At 31.3% G+C, this 16,515-nt stretch overlaps 2 protein-coding genes across 4 annotated transcripts; both read right to left on the reverse strand.

Annotated features, from left to right (window-relative positions):
• Positions 1-984: 984 nt before the first annotated feature.
• LOC123198654 (RNA-binding protein L-like) lies at positions 985-5,831 on the reverse strand. Of its 3 annotated transcripts, none has more exons than XR_006498090.1 (11): positions 5,455-5,831; positions 4,816-4,878; positions 3,867-3,951; positions 3,691-3,762; positions 3,353-3,425; positions 3,048-3,099; positions 2,517-2,632; positions 2,369-2,438; positions 1,392-1,471; positions 1,177-1,281; positions 985-1,056 (listed from the first exon to the last, which is right to left on the reverse strand). XR_006498090.1 is itself a non-coding variant. In XM_044613391.1 (10 exons), exons 1-10 carry the CDS (start codon positions 5,764-5,766, stop codon positions 1,239-1,241), a joined length of 966 nt encoding a protein of 321 aa, XP_044469326.1. In that variant the 5' UTR covers positions 5,767-5,830; the 3' UTR covers positions 985-1,238. The 3 variants fall into 3 exon arrangements, 1 of the variants encoding a protein (XP_044469326.1); XR_006498089.1 differs by having other exon boundaries at positions 985-1,078; positions 5,455-5,830; XM_044613391.1 differs by having other exon boundaries at positions 985-1,281; positions 5,455-5,830.
• A 1,279-nt stretch (positions 5,832-7,110) lies between these two features.
• LOC123198672 (SUMO-conjugating enzyme SCE1-like) lies at positions 7,111-9,961 on the reverse strand. The gene is made up of 5 exons (XM_044613415.1): positions 9,718-9,961; positions 9,544-9,627; positions 8,111-8,263; positions 7,893-8,006; positions 7,111-7,413 (listed from the first exon to the last, which is right to left on the reverse strand). Exons 1-5 carry the CDS (start codon positions 9,781-9,783, stop codon positions 7,351-7,353), a joined length of 480 nt encoding a protein of 159 aa, XP_044469350.1. The 5' UTR covers positions 9,784-9,961; the 3' UTR covers positions 7,111-7,350.
• Positions 9,962-16,515: the final 6,554 nt, after the last annotated feature.

Genomic DNA, 16,515 nt, shown 5'->3' on the forward strand with positions numbered 1-16,515 from the left:
TTAGTCTTGTTTGTTTTGATGGGAGAAGGAATGCCCCAACTCTAGATTTCATGAGTTTTCCAGGGAAATTGTATGGAGGATAAAGAGGACCGGACCTTTTCCAAATCTCTTCCCCTAAAATGATTCAACTGACTACAGGAATATTTTGTATTAAATGCAGACATAACAATTTTCAATTCAATCTGTTAGCCGATACAAAATCATATTAAAGTTGAGATTTTTTTTACAGAAAATCTAAATAAAATCATTCTGACACGACTCAAAATTAAATCAGATCGTGTTAATATTGATACATAAGTAATCTAAACTAATATAAACTTATCCGAATGTTCAAAGAATTGTTACTTTAATAAAACTTGTTAAAAATAAATTAAAAAAATGCTTATAGATTACATGTAATTGTAATTACTCATTATTCTTAATTTTTATTTAAAAACTTTATTTTATTATTCAATAGTGAGAATATGATTGATTATTTAAATTATTGACATGTTATATAAAAATAATTTGTAAATAAGAAAAAAATATTATACTACATGGTTTATTAATAATAGGGTAGAGTAATTTGATAAAAAAATTAAATTGTTAAAAACACTTGAGAATGAAAACAATAAAAAATTTTAGATCAATTTAGGTTATATTACACCAACCTGAATGTTAAAGGGTTTGGTTAGGATTAAAAATTTTCGACACTTCTAATTCGAATCGGGTTAGAGTTGAGAACCTCTACCTTGAAACCCAAACTGACACAACACGAATATGATTGAATGACACGAATTGTCAAGTATAATGAAATGCATTCCAATGTCATTCATTCATTAATAGAAATTATCTCTGATTCTACAAAGTTACCTTGATCCAAACACTCCAATGAACATTAATCTCCTATTATTCTATAGATCATTGAAATCTTTTGAATCCACACTACTGTAAATGCTTTCAAGGGAAGTGTTAAAATGATCTTCGACTAAGAGATTCAAAGAATTATAGGTACTGGTCCAAGTAAATTTCACGTCAACAATATGCAGCAAGTATTTTTGACACCTCTCATGGCAACTTGAAAAGGGAAAACAAGAAGCTGGATCAACATGAAACTTGCTTTCAATTATGAATCGTAAATGAAATACAAGAGACTTGATACAAGTCGATAGAAATCTGATAACAGATATAAATTACCTTCCTAAACTTTTTGGTGGCTGGTAGACAAGCAACGGGTTATTCTGCCTGCAAAATCTTCATTATTTCGGCTTGCGAGGCATTCCCATCCTTGACTTAGCATATCTGGTTGCAGATTAAGCAAAACATTCGCACACAAAACCAACAACCATACAACGACAAAATAAATCAAGGCATTACCTATAAACTCAAACAGAAAACAGTGTAAAGGATACTCCAAACGTATTCCACCTGGAGATGAGTAGAGAACTGTGCCTTGCAGACTACTTAATGCTGCCATTGAAGAGGAAGTATCCTGCATATTTAGTTGTGTCTACTAGATGAGTCATTTACTATGATTCACTACAAGAAAATGAATAAAATCCACCCAATAACCGAGGCCATTTGCTAGCAAAGAACCACAACCATTGATTTGAAAAACATGTACACCACAAAGGTAAATTACATACAACTTCAATATAGAGGGTATTCCTCCTGCAAATGTCATGAACAATGAAAGATTCTGAATCCTAAGTGGAATACAGCATAATCCCACTACTCATTTACCAATCTCAAAGTGGGTTTGTAAATGCTATCACATTCGAAATCAATTAAAACACTTTCGAAAGGTGAACAAGTACCACATGCTATGATCACATTCAGGAAAACAGAACTAGTAGCAGTTTTCTTCTAATGCAAGCTGAGGTACAGTCTGAATTTGGCCCCCCTTACACAATATAAGAAGAAAATAAATAAAAAATACATGTCCTCATTTGTGCAAACAACCAGTGATGCTTTCTCAATACACTAAGAATATGTGTTAACAACTATGAATTTTTAATGCTTTTTACAAAAAGAATCTACATGCAAATGATGAAATCCAAACATTTAAATTCATAAATATCCTATTAATAATTTTAATAAATAGATTCTACAATAATACCTTGCATACTGGCACGTTAGCATATGATGAAATATAGATTGTAATCTAAAAAGAGATTAGTGCATGAAGTTAGTGGCATTTTCTTTGAAAAAAAAATTTGATTCATTTTTCTAATTTTGTTTCTTTCAGCATGAACAAATTCACATGCTCCCGTGGACTAAAAACATGAACAAACTCATTCCTTTTCGAAAGAGAGATGCTATTATGTGAACTCTACCCTTAACAGGTATGAAAAAGGAGAATATAGCAAAAATAAAGTAAGTTGAACACCTGAAAGTCAACAAATGCAACTGGAGCCCCATATGTGCTCTGCATCTTTAATTTTAGATATCCTGGGCATCTGATAGAAAAAAAAAAAAAATTAACCAAAAGAAAATTAACAAAATAATATATTACATAAAAAAGGTATGGTTCCTACCTAGAAAAGATTTGAACCAATTCTTGCTCTGTACAGGTTGGCCCAAGATTAGCCACAAAAAGAGTTGGACATGGGGCACCGATTTTGGGGACATTAGGGGAGGCTGATGAATGATTCTGCCATTACAATAAAGAGCCTAGAAGTTATTGACAATGGAAAATAATTGCTTAAGTGTACATATATAAAATTAGTTGTGACCAAGACAACTGATTTGACAAAAATGGGCTATCGACATGATTGAAAACTAGCTTGGAATCCATCATGCATCGAATGATAAAAACAATGCAATTTTACAACTAAAATTTAAAAAAGCATGCACGCAGGACATGTTAGGAAGCATCTCAAAAGACTGATGATTTTTGAAGGCCATGTAAGCTTAATTATACCATTCACAGTTAAAAGAAAAGGATATTATAGAGCATATAGCAATGGCACAAATACATAATTAGAAGTAGGCAAGAAATATTGGTGAGCAACTAATAGGGACTGGAACAGACTTAAAAACAAAAGCAAGCTGAAACGTAGCCTGACCAATTTGGCAGCTGTTCTCTCACTAGCAGCTCTTGCCTCGAGGTTTCCAAGACTGAACAATTGAAAACAGGGAAAAAAAATTGAACAAGGATTAATAATAAGACGGTTTCACAAACACATGAACAAAAATAACAAAGGCAGATACTACACTCAAAAATCTGCAAACATGGCATGTAGTAACCGCTTTTACAAGGGACTTGACCTTTCTGATAGAAGCAATCACTTGAAAGTAAAAGTATGTGCTAATTGATCTAGAAGTAATCACTTCTAAATAATGAAAGTTGTGCTTAAGTAATGCAGATGACCTTTGTGTAGGTGGATAACCAATCATGTTGTAAGCAGAATTACCCATTCCAGGCATGTGAACGCTGCCAAAACCTGCTAGTGCCCAAGCGTGCAAAACATGTGCAATGTGAGCATCTATAAGAATGTGTCCTCCATGTGACCAAGTAATTAATTTGTAGTCCAAGTGAGCGATTAGACAAGCACTAGACAGTAGACACCTCATATAAAGCAAACCAATGAGAGCAAGAGAGAGGTACAAACATTATTAATAAGCCTAAAGTGAACCAAGAAAAGAAACTGTTCAAACAAGCAACCACAAGGTAATATCACAAAAACTAATTCAAGGCAGTCCACTCACCTGAATCAGGAGTTCCTCTTGAAAATGTGGAGGACCCTCTAGCTTTCTTATCAGAGCCACTCCATTCATCATCTAATAGTAATAACCAATGGATACACATGATGTCACTGAGCAAACAAAATATATAATAGAAATCAAATCAAATTTTAAGGGAAGAAATTCAACAAGCTCCAGACCAGTTCTTGAGCGCTTAGATCGGGAATTAGATTTTGCAAGATCAATATACAGGATTGATCCTTTCTCAAGATCAAACACCATTCCCTGCAAACAGAGGACTCCAAGCTAAGATTAATATATCTCATACTCTGAAAAGAAGCAGTACAGTAGTGGTTATCTGTGTCACCAGTTTTGTATCAAGTGCCTAACCTTGTCAATAACACCAATAATTAACAAAATAAGTTGACCTACAAAAGATTCAAATTACAAAATTTTTAATTGTCTCGCCTAATGCTTTCTGCACTACTTTCTCCAATATTTCAGAGGGCCAGGCAAAAGAGCAGATACTCTCTATTCGAATTCAGACAAAAATGAAGAGAAAAAAGAAAATAGTGGAAATTCAGCAATAATATATGCATTGAAAAAACCAGAATTTTTGCAGAGCCATGACTATATTCCATATTGTGGATTTATGTATCAGAAAACTTTTAAGAATAACTTGAGCACATGCATGAGTTTCCCTTTATGCTTATTTTCCTGAAAATGACATCATTAGCATAGGCAAGTGCAAACACTGAGGCAAAACATACAGAGAAAGAAGCCTACATAAACAGATTATCTTTGCTCAATATGATTAGTTTACCTCTCACATCCCTTAGAAATAACATAGTTTATAGATACTTCTCAGAACATCTAAGTCATGAGAGTGGCTAATAAACCAGTGTCAATATGTTTCTATCTAGCAAAGATAATGACCTATCAGATCCTGAATGAGATCAAATATTAAGTTAAAAATTGTACGCAAATATCTTCATACAGAACCATCATGCAAACGTCAAGCAATTTCACTTGATCAATCTATTTTATACAATGAATACCAGTACCTGAAAATATGATCACAGATATTACCTAAAAGTGTAGGGATGTAAGGTTTCAATCATCATATGAAAAGTATAGTGGGATACTTACATTTAGAGCTTGCATTGCCACAATTGCAGACTGCTGATCAGAGAATACAGCAAAAGCAAATGGCTGTCACCAAGAAAAAGCCATATCAGTTTACTACATACATGACTTTGGTACAAAGTAAAGAGTAATAAACTAATTATAAAGCCTAATTTGTGATCTAAACTTAAAAAGAGAAATAGAAAGCGAGAGAAAGAGAGGAAACAAAAAAAAAAAAAAACTATATCCATTGAACAGGAGTCCTTCCACTTATTTTTATGGGTCAATAGTTAAGAAAATTCAACTTCCTTTTTTGCTGGAAAATGGCACACAGATGCAGTACTTCACTATCTTGAAATAAGACATTAATAAATAAAAAGAGAATAAATTCATTAAGTCCGAAGGCATACTAGAATCAGTCTCAGATTGAACTTCCCTATAATTCAATTACTGAATAACCATCACAACAGTCCAGCATTCACTGTTACTTGAGGATTTTTTTTTTTTTAACTTATCAACGTTAATGGATATATTAACAGTATAACAATAACAAATAGAACGAAAAATTCACAATAATACAAGTCAAATTAAAAAATTATAAAAGAAAAAGGTAAACATTTACATAGACATAAAATGTAAATATTATAAGACCGATAAGAATACCTGTGAAGCTTGGGCTTGGTTCCGAAGGTGAGAGGATTCGTAGCCAGGAAACTCACGGAACAGGTTATAAATCTCTCTAGCCTTAACGTCTTCAGGTAAACCCGCCACAAATATGGTTCGGACAGCATCATAAGAACCGTTCGAGGGGAAGTGAACCGCGTAGGGGGCGAAAGGTGGTGGCTGTTGCTGGGGCATATACGGCGGCAGTGGTGGTGGAGGCTGCGGTGCGGCGGCTCCCGGCGGAGGCGGTGGAGGCGGCGGTTGATAATAACCGTAGGGTACACCGGGCGGTGGTGGATAATATTCAGCCATTGCAGTTGGTACTTCAGGGTACAAACAAATCGGGTACTTTTTAATGTTGTATTTTCCACGGCTTTTAATAATGGGCCGAGTCTAGGGCCTTTACAATGTTCATTGTTCACCGTTTCAAATCCGAGATTTTTTTAGCATTTAAACTTTATTGAAGACTTGAAAAGTTCAAATAAAATCAAACTTTATTTTTTTATCCCAGAGCTTGCATGTTTTGACAGAATGTGAAGAGCTCTATTGTTGCATTAAATACTTCGGCTTTATGTTTTTTTAAGGATGCTGTTAGGGTGACTAGAGCATTCAGTAAAGTTTCAAAAATGTGGGTGAATTCGTTAGCCGAAGGTGAAAATTATACGTCTGTTTAAACTCTGTGTCATTCTGGATTTAATTTAAGCCAATCTTGTTTAAGCTTGAACTCAAGAGATCAATATTTTCAAACTCAAACTCAAATTTGAAGGGTGTTCAATTCATAAAAATTGTAAACCTAAAAAATTGGATACGAATCGATTAAAATAATATTATTTCGATTAACACACATCAAAATAATGTCATTACAATATTAATTCTAGTTTAAAGTTTGATTCAAGCTTGACTCTTCTCAAATACCTTTGAAACGAGATCGACGAGCTCAAACTGAAACGAGATCATACTTAAACTCAAGTTTGACTCCATTGAAATGAGTTGAACTCAAGCTTAGAAAAATTCAAACTCAACTCAACTCAACTCAAATTTAACATTAGATACATTTACCTCATCTTATGATACAATAAAATATATGTAAAAAAATTATACAAATTTTAATATACATCAAATCAGTATAATATAATGAATCTATTATATGATAAGATACGTATTACTGATACAAAATGATTCACTCTCTTTAAAAAATTAATGATATAGTAAAACTAGGATGCATATGAAAATTTTATATTTTTATAAAATATAATATTTTTTAAAATAATGATGTGGTAATTAAAATTTTTTTATTATTTTTAGTTAATGTATCAACAATAGTTATGGCCAGGTATCCTACCGGTCCCTTCCAAATGTTGAGGGGCTTTCACCCACACCTGCCCAAGTACAAATATGGGTGTCACTTAGACAAGTACTACTCTATATTAAGAGAGTACTCCAGCCATATAAACTGAAATGTTCCAACAATCTTTCCTTTTGAAACAGGTGCAAATGAGAGTTACACTTGAGAGCCATGCTAGAGAGTTTAAACAAGTCATCACCAGTCTGGGACAACTTCTCAACCATCCCTGATCTGTCGAGCCAAGAATGGGAGAGGTTTCTGAGAGCTCAGTGAATAACACAAAATACAAGACCACACAAATGACAGCCAAATAAATAAAGCCACGTTTTCGACTGATATGATCACCAATGAGTACAGTTGCCGTATAGTGTAGTATATCTACATGCACTATCGGCCAAAATGGAAGACGGTTTCAACCATGCAGTTTACACAGAGGCAATTGACAGTTCCAATATATCAACATTTTTTACAAGGGCAAGTTTAGCATTGGCATTTTACAGGAGGCAGTGGACTGACAATTACCAGCAATCACCACAGAAAGCAGACCATTATTAGATGGGTGAGGGGTACTGCTTGGCCTGCAGGCGAACCCTTCTCTTGTATTCAGCAGCATCCTGCATAAAGAAGTCTTTGGTTATTAGAATATTAACACAAGAAGGTAGGATAGCATCTGTTAAAAATAAAATTGAAATTCCAGCACCAAATTACTACAACAGGGCCTTACAGCGCTTAAATATTACAGGAAAAACATATACAGCATACAAAAAAATTTAACATTTAAACCCTTGAGTTTATTTACATTAACTGGTGAATTCTGATGAAAGGGCAAGAAGAACAAAGTTGAAGCAGAATATTCCAATTGCAGAGTATCTCATTGTTTGTTGACATCAATCAATGAAAATATACCATCATCACACAAGGAGGACCCAGCCCTTCTCTCACTAAAGAATCCTTAAAGAAAATAATCAAAGACTTATTTAATTGAATCGATTCCTCTTAGTACATGATCTAACAGTACTAAACAGAATATTGGAGCTCATCCTAATACATTAGGGCTTCCAGATAAATGCATAAAATTTTATAAACTGCATACCTGGATGAAGAGCTGATAGCCTTCAGTTTGAGCAGGATCAGCAGGATTTGGCTGGTCCAGCAAATCTTGGATACCGACGAGAATTTGCTTTACAGTAATGGCTGGTCTCCACCCCTACAAATAACAGCTTGCTGAGAAACCTTGTGGCCAAGTATATTCAAGACATTAATGGACCTGCAAACTCCAAAGCAATATTAGGAGCGGCAGCAGATACTTACGCTGTCTTCATTGAGGATTGAAAGGCAAACAGTTCCAGAAGGATAGACATTGGGGTGAAAGAAGCCTTGAGGAAATTTGCACTTTGGTGGCTTGCTAGGGTAATCTTCACTGAAGTGGAGAGTAAGTGGGTAGTAACCACCCTCCCAATCAGTCTGCAACATTGAAAACATACGATAGTTAATGCAGGTCAAACTTGGGAGACATATATCATCATAGCAAGTTTAACCGTCTGTATTTTTCTCTCTCTTTTTCATACTTTGCCCTTGATTATATGGCCCTCTAAGAAACACCACAATAAAAAAAAAAAAGAACAAAAGAGCATTAACAAATCCACCAATAATATAATATCAAAGGTTAACAAAACTGTTGAAACATTAAAATTTTTAGGGAGAAGACCTGGGTTCAAGCCTCTGTCGTGTTTGTGAAATTTTGATTTGAATTACTTACAAAAAAAAAAATCCACCAATAATGTTAATGCATGCCCTTAAGCCTTTAGAGATGATACACAAGCACAAGGAAAAAGGTAGGTTGCAAAACATGGCCACAACATTATGAAGCATAATGCATTCACACAGTCCAAGGAGAGGAAAACGATGGAGAAAGTTAAAAAAATAATAATAATAACACCACCACCACCATATATCATAAGCTACAGTGAGTAAACACCAACACAATTCTAGGAGATTGATTATTCATAATAGGAAATCATTTGACAAATAAAATAACAACATCCATCATTCTACTAAACAAATTGTAATGGTGTATCCCAGCTCCAATACCATTCACAATAACACATACATTAACCATTACTAAATAACCTCAAGACTGGTTTTACAATCAAGACATTTCCATCCTGCACTAGAGCCATTACAAGAAATAAGGTAGGCGAATTTTTTTAAACAGTAAATTATCTTTAAATAGTTAAAAAAATAATTATCATGTACAAAATGAAGCAATAACTACCTAATGATCAATGTTGATGGCCCAGGAATAAGGCAAGCAACTAGCCAAAAACCCTACCAAACCATTATAGGAGGGACTTCAAAAAGCCTATAAGGACCACAAGTTCACAATCATTAAACCTACAGGGCCAGGAACTCCTTCAGGAACAATACACTTCATTTCATCAACATACAAGAGAAATATTCCACCTAAAGAGAATTGTATCTGTCTAGTTGCAAAACTACAGTTATACAAATAAAACTGAGGTAACTCAGATTGAAAAAAATCATGTATCTACGCTTCAACAGGGAATCATATCAAGGACCACACACCAAATCATCAACAGAGGATAACCGATAACATATAAACTACCTCAGAATTAATTCCATTGATATAATTTAACGAGACGTAAAGGACAAAACTCAAAACAGTATAGAAACAGCACAAGCTAGTAAAGACTTTTAACCTAAATACAGAGTTGGAAACTTACTCCGGCTTTACCGGGAATAGTGCAATGCCACACCATCAAATTCACTGAACCATCCGGCAGAGTCTCCGGCTTCGCTACAAAACCCTTACACCAAAAAAAGAAAAAAGAAAAATATCAAAACACAAATAAGAAGAATCATGGTAAACCATAAAAAGGGCTTTTCGTTGTACGGACATGAGGATGGTTCTTACGCCAAGCCTTTCGCTCCTCCGCAAGCCGGCCACGAGCTATACCCGACATCTCTCTTGCAAGCTGAAAAGACTCAAACGACTTTTGTTCTTTTTTTTAATTTTAAAGTGCAAACACAGAGGAGAATAGAAGTGAAATACAAAGTGGTTTCTTCGTCTTGTTCCAATTATGCTCTTTCGTCGTGAGGTATGTCGTGCAGTTTCTGCTATTGTACGGTCCAGATTTGATCGGGAATAAGTAAAGCCGACAATATGAACCAGCCACTTTGTCCATTTTATCTTTTTTTTCTAGAGGACCCTGAAAGTCATTGGATTTACAATTTTATACCTTTGCGTTGAAAAGACGCCATTATGCTCCCTCACGTGATTTCTCATGCATAGTAAATTAATATTTTCATTCTTTTGAGTAATGTCTAAAAAAAGCAAAAAACAAAATCTTAAAGAGTGTGACTAGTGGAGTGGGATGCTTGACCTACTCATTGAGTGATAAGCATTACGATATTTTCAACAACCTTCTTTGAAAAGATTTAGTATACATTCAGATGATCATGTATTGATGATCCTTAGATAAGATAGATTTTTTGTTTATCCCATCATTAGCCAAGGTTTGTAAGCCTTGAGGATTATAGGTGTTGGCCTAAAGTGTCACCTTAAGGGAGTTTAACGTAGTGTTTAATACTTTGAAATATTTTTATTTGTCCCTTGTCAAAGGGTTCTAATTGGGAATTGACATGTTTAGGGTGCAAGGGGCGTCAAGGAGGATTCAAGATCATTCGATAATTGGTTTGTCACTCTCATTGTCATTGAGAGTGAGAAGTCTTTGAGTATAGTACAAATATTTCAACAATTGTCTCCTGCTTAAGGGTGGTCCTTTTTGGTGAAGCGTATAACAATGGGATGGAGCTATGTGCTTGTTGAGCAATATTGGGAGATCATCTGTAGTAAATTAAGGCTAGGAGCCAAACCTTGCTCAAGTTGTGCTGCGTTGTTCTTAAAGATGAACTGATTACACTTTATATAGTGGAGAGGTTTCAAACTACCTTTTAAGTCTTATAAAAACTGGTTATCTAAGACTTTTCTATGTCATATGTCATAAACCATTTGTCAAGATTTATATTGAGTTGTTGGGATGGGATGAGACTGTGCCCTCCTTTAATGTCAAACTATTGATACAAATTTTCATCACCAATTGATATATGTAATTTTAAATCTTACACAAGATAAACTATAATAGTAATAATTAGAATATAAAAAAACTCGGATTGGTCTACTATAGTATTTCAAATTATAAACGGAAAAAAGAAGAAAAATAAATAAAATATATAATTTTTAATACGATTCAATTTAATTATCGAAATGCATACATTTATGGTTTCGTTATTAATATAAATGTATTATAAGAAAATAATAATTTAGTAATGTTTTGTTGTGTAATTTTTTGTGCTTCATTTTTTTTTTCCCCTTTTCCTGTTTTTTTTTTTTTTTAGCTTGTATATATAAGACTTATTTAGAAGGCAAAGTAGGTTTAGATTTGATTGAATAAGGATCCCTCTAAATATATTTGTAATTCAAATCCAAATGAAGAGGATTATTGTAGCCATCAATGGTTTGTTGGTTGGCAAAGTGGGTAATAGTTCCCTATTAGGTAAGTATTATGAACATGTTTTGTTGAAAATATAGTTTTAAAAACAGCATCAGACCAGACAATACGATCGATTGAACTGGCAGACATTAGTTAAATCAGTTTTGATTCATATAAAACTGAGTTTGATTTGATCAATATAAAAAATTAATTGTTTTTCATAAATTTAGTATAAAAAATTAAATCCAAGACCTTATTTATTTTAATATATATACCATCAAATTAAATTTATTTTAATGTTAAATAAGTTAAATTATACGGAAATTGTTTAAATGTTATTTTTGAACAATTAATAAGTTTAACAACCGATTAGCTAATTTGATCATTAGTTTAATTAAACCATCTCCTCTATTAAATTGATATCCAATCCAATTCTAAAATCATTGGTTGAAAGTTTATAATTGATTCCTTCATTTGTTAGGGTACAATTGTTGCCTCGAAATGGAGAGTCTTCATTCTCGTTGCTAAGACTGGATTCGAATCGAGTCGAGCTCGAGCTCAAGCTCGACTTGATTTATATATAACTGAACTCGAGTTTGAACTCGTAAAAGTCAAATTTAAACTCAATTCGACTTTTTTTTCGTTATTAAAATGAATTATTTTAATAATATATTGGTTAAAACGATATCGTTTTGTATTAAAATTTTTAATTGAAAAATTTGGCGAGTAGAACTTGTATAGGACTGACTCGTTTTAAACTTATTCGAACCGAATTTGAGCTCAAACTTGAACAAACTCGATTCGAGTCTAACCCTACTCGTTGCTGAGCTAGAAATTGTCTAGCCAATTGTTGTTGGTCGAGCCTTAAATAGGATTTCTGTGACCACAACACAACAAATAATGCCAAGCTGTCGGTTGTTAATGGAACCCTTGTTCTGAAGCTCATTGTGGGCTTAGCTTATAAATTAATGGAGTTTGGATGGCCCAACTCAAACTCATGCTATTGCGTTCTCCACTTAAGGCACTTAAAGTTGTTCTAATCAAACATTAACAACTTTTTTCTTTCGAAATTAAAAAAAGGTTATAAAAATCGTATAAGAAATTCATAAAATTAATAATGGTATAAAAATTCGTGTATATGTGTATGTGTGTGTGTGTATATATATATATATATATATATAAAACTAATAAAACTATGTATATAAATAATATATATTATTTTATATAAAAATAATAACATGTCATTATGTGATTGTATATCATTTTATGATCCATAGTTTTAAAAACCAGAGTGGATCAATGGATTGTCAATTGCTAACCAAACCAATGTGACCTTGTATAAAAACGGGTTTGACTCGTCAGTATAAACGACTAATTTTTTTCAAAAAATTATTATGAAAACTTAAACCAAAACATTATTTATTATATTTGAATATTAATAAAACTATGCGTACATATTTTTTATGTATAATTTAAGTATACAGATGATATATCATCATGTGATTTGATGATTTTAAATAAAAGATAAAAATAATACTCAATCACGTTTAACACATCATTTATGTACTTAAATTGTGTACTAAAAATGTATATACATAATATTGCTATTTGATTATATATACAATTAAATTAAGCTTATTTTAATGTTAAATACTTCAAATTATATATTTAATTATAAATTATATATAATTTTTTAATATTAATTTTGAACAATTAACCAATCCAATCACCGTTTGAACCACATCGCCCCCTCCACTAGGTTGATATCCAATCCGATTTTAAAACTCTAACTTAAAATTACTCAATTATATGGTAATATATCATCATTTGTGTATATTAGATTACTCATAGATAATTAAAACAATCCCTTTAAAAATATAAAAATTAAGTAGTGCTATGTGCACAACTTTTATACGTAACTTTATTCACAAACAAAGACGTGTCATTTTTTGATTAGATAATAGAAAATTAAAGATAAAATAACATCAAATCACATGGTGACATACCATTATTTATGTATATACTCTTATTGGTAAAAATTTGAAAAGCCAATGAAATTTAAAAAATATTAATAAAACTATGCGCATAATTTTATATACAAATAATGACATATTATTATATGATTAAATATTATTTATATATAATTTTAAAATATTTAATTGTATAATGATATATTATTTTTTCTATATAAAATTATGTATTTATTTATATATATAATATTACTAAAAAAAATTATTATAAGATTAAATCTTAATAATTCAATTGCACAAATCCAAGCAAACTCTTCCTGGTCTATCCAAGCAAATTCCGAAAAGAGCAATTCTCTATAAATAAGTTTTTGGTATATAATTTAAAATACAGATAATATGTTATCATATGATTAAATATTATTTTATTTTAACTTAAAATTATTTAATTATATAATAATACATTATGTATATATTTAAATTATTTATAAAAAAATATATAGTTAAATTATTTTTAAAAATACATCTTTTTAAGAAATTGAATCGATTGAGAGATTTAATAAATTGATGTTACAACATTCAATTGGTGGAAAACTGATATGGGAAAAAGAGGAAAACTAGTTGTAACACTTTTAGTCCTGAAATTGCAACCACTCTTACAAAGTGACAATGATCTCTAAAGTTACCTGACCTCTAATTTGGACAGCATGATATATTATGAATAAATTAAAAAAAAAAAATTCATATAAAGATTGAATCTGAAATTTATTTATCACCTTTTATCAAAATCATTATTGCTTATGAGACCCACCAAGATAAGGTCTAATTAGGTGGCCCTAATTAGCTAAGAGCCTTCAACTTAATCATTTTAAGCAAATAATATCACAGTCAATATGTTAAAAGATTCATGTTTTTGAGGATAATCAATCACCTTAATGATGTGATGCTCGTATTCAAAGTACATTATTATCATCCTAACTTAGGATGAAATAACAAACTTTCATCTGTTAAATTTTAAAAGATCATATTATGATTTATCATATATACTTTTATTATTTTTATTTGGTTCTCCTAGTTCTTTTATTGAAATAATTTGTCATTAACACTTAATTTACGTATCAAATTACACCATTAAATTTTTACTAGTTTAAAAATTTTATTTAAACCCTTAAAAACATCAAAACTTTAACCAACCTTAAAATGTATGTTTAATTCTTTAGTGGTGTAATTATTATTTTTGAAACTATTAATGACATATTGAAAGTTTAAATATTCCCAAAACACTCCTAAACTTTTTTACAATTTTCCAAAAGCCCTTGAAAAGTTTTTTTGGCACCATTAATATTTCCAGACATTATAGTTTAACCTAAACATATGTCATTTTAAAAAGAGTACTAATATATGCACAAACAATGTATACAACTTTATGCACAATAATAACATGTTATTGTATAATTGAATAGTTTTAAATTAAAAATAAAACAACATTTAATCTCATGATGACATGTCATTATTTATGTATAAAATTATATATATAATTTTATTATTTTTAAAAGAAAAAAGAAAATAAAAAAATCTATATAAAATAACATTTTTATTCTTCTACTTAATGAAATTTATTAACAAAAGTGAATAATGGGTGGAATTCGGCTTTTTGAACTTATAGCGTGGGATTTTGTGCTTTCAGTAAACCTTCGGTGTGAAATAGTGTTTTGGCTATTATTTATTTATTTTACCCATGAATAGAGTGGTGAGATAATCTTGTCTAAAAATAGAATAAACAATATCTTTTCCCCTCTTTTTTTACTTTCCAACAATGTAATAAATGCTCGAGACCCTACCTTATAAGAACAAAATTATTATGAAATTAAAAAAATTCATTTAAAAATGCACTTTAAATAGCATGGAAGATTATGCACAAATGACCCTTGCAAAGAGTGGAATTAAAAGATGTTTACTGTATATATTTTGTCATCATGCTAACTTTTGCTTTGCTTTTGAAACTCCATCTTAACATGGATAATCAAGTTGATGTGTTATAAAGTTTCTTATTATCGGAATGGTTGTATGATTTTATTTTTTTTTATAAAGAGAAATTTCACTAGAGTTGAATCATCCCCGTAGTATCTAACTAACTATTACTGTATTAAATAAATTAAAAATTTAATCTTGAAATATCGTTGAAGGATAAGAAAGATTATGAGATGAATGAAATTCTCAATTTGTATTTCCAATTGAAAGAGTATAATATTTATATAATATACAAATCAATAAAAACGGAAAGGATATCATCTTCTAATTATTAACTACTTAACTAAGGAAATATTCTAGAATAAAATTTTGATATCCTAAAATAGAATATTTGTCTAATTATTGATTACCTAAATAATGAGATGTCTTATAATAAAATATTTGATCTCCTAAAATAATATATATATATATATATATATATATATATATATAATATATATATATATATATATATAATATAATATATAATATATATATATATATATATATATATATATCCAAAAATTAAAATATTTACATTCCAAAAAATAGTTAAAATAGATCGTAGACAATTGGAGAATTTTTAATTATGCATTTTCCTTATTATGCCCCTCCAGACGGTGGTCGACAGTTGGACTCCAATCTTGACTTGTAGTGATTACAACTATTAGCCTATGTGTTAGCCAAAATTGTCTAACCCTTATGGAGAAGGCAAAGATTCTCCTTAAGTTGATTTAGGTGACCATGGGTTGGTTTGGCCTATGTGTTAGCCAAAATTGTCTAACCGTTACGGAGAAGGCAAAGATTCTCCTTAAGTTGATTTAGGCGACCATGGGTTGGTTTGGCCTATGTGTTAGCCAAAATTGTCTAAGCTTTACATGATTTTTTTGTAGATGCAATGAAAGGGGCAATATTAGAAGAGATGGAAATAGTAATTGCGCTCAAGATCAGTTGATCTTGATGAATCCAAAGAGAATAGTCTAGTGTGATGGTGGGCTGTAGACATAGTCATGAGTCGTCGACGAAGCTCGTAACATCATAACCTAGGAGAATGGCATGAAACTGAAAACGCCATGATGTGTAGTTGGAAGACGTGAGTTTGATGGATATTTGAATTCTAGTATAGATAAAGAGAAAAAGTGTCTTCAAATGAGTTGATGATTGATAGTTTGAGTTAAGATAAAACAAGGAAATCGAATTCATTTGGAGTATTGTTTGATGTTGA

The sequence above is a fragment of the Mangifera indica genome, chromosome 16 (assembly GCF_011075055.1).
Source record: "Mangifera indica cultivar Alphonso chromosome 16, CATAS_Mindica_2.1, whole genome shotgun sequence".
Classification (NCBI taxonomy): domain Eukaryota; kingdom Viridiplantae; phylum Streptophyta; class Magnoliopsida; order Sapindales; family Anacardiaceae; genus Mangifera; species Mangifera indica.

Coding starts and splice junctions, on each gene's coding strand:
- LOC123198654 (XM_044613391.1), bottom strand. CDS start 5,766: ATGGCTGAATATTATCCACCACCGCCCGGTGTACCCTACGGTTATTAT. Junction 4,879..5,454: donor ACCAAGCCCAAGCTTCACAG/GTATTCTTATCG, acceptor TCTTGGTGACAG/CCATTTGCTTTTGCTGTATT. Junction 3,952..4,815: donor TGGCAATGCAAGCTCTAAAT/GTAAGTATCCCA, acceptor CTCTGTTTGCAG/GGAATGGTGTTTGATCTTGA.
- LOC123198672 (XM_044613415.1), bottom strand. CDS start 9,783: ATGTCGGGTATAGCTCGTGGCCGGCTTGCGGAGGAGCGAAAGGCTTGG. Junction 9,628..9,717: donor GGCGTAAGAACCATCCTCAT/GTCCGTACAACG, acceptor TTTTGGTGTAAG/GGTTTTGTAGCGAAGCCGGA. Junction 7,414..7,892: donor GCTATCAGCTCTTCATCCAG/GTATGCAGTTTA, acceptor TTCTTTATGCAG/GATGCTGCTGAATACAAGAG.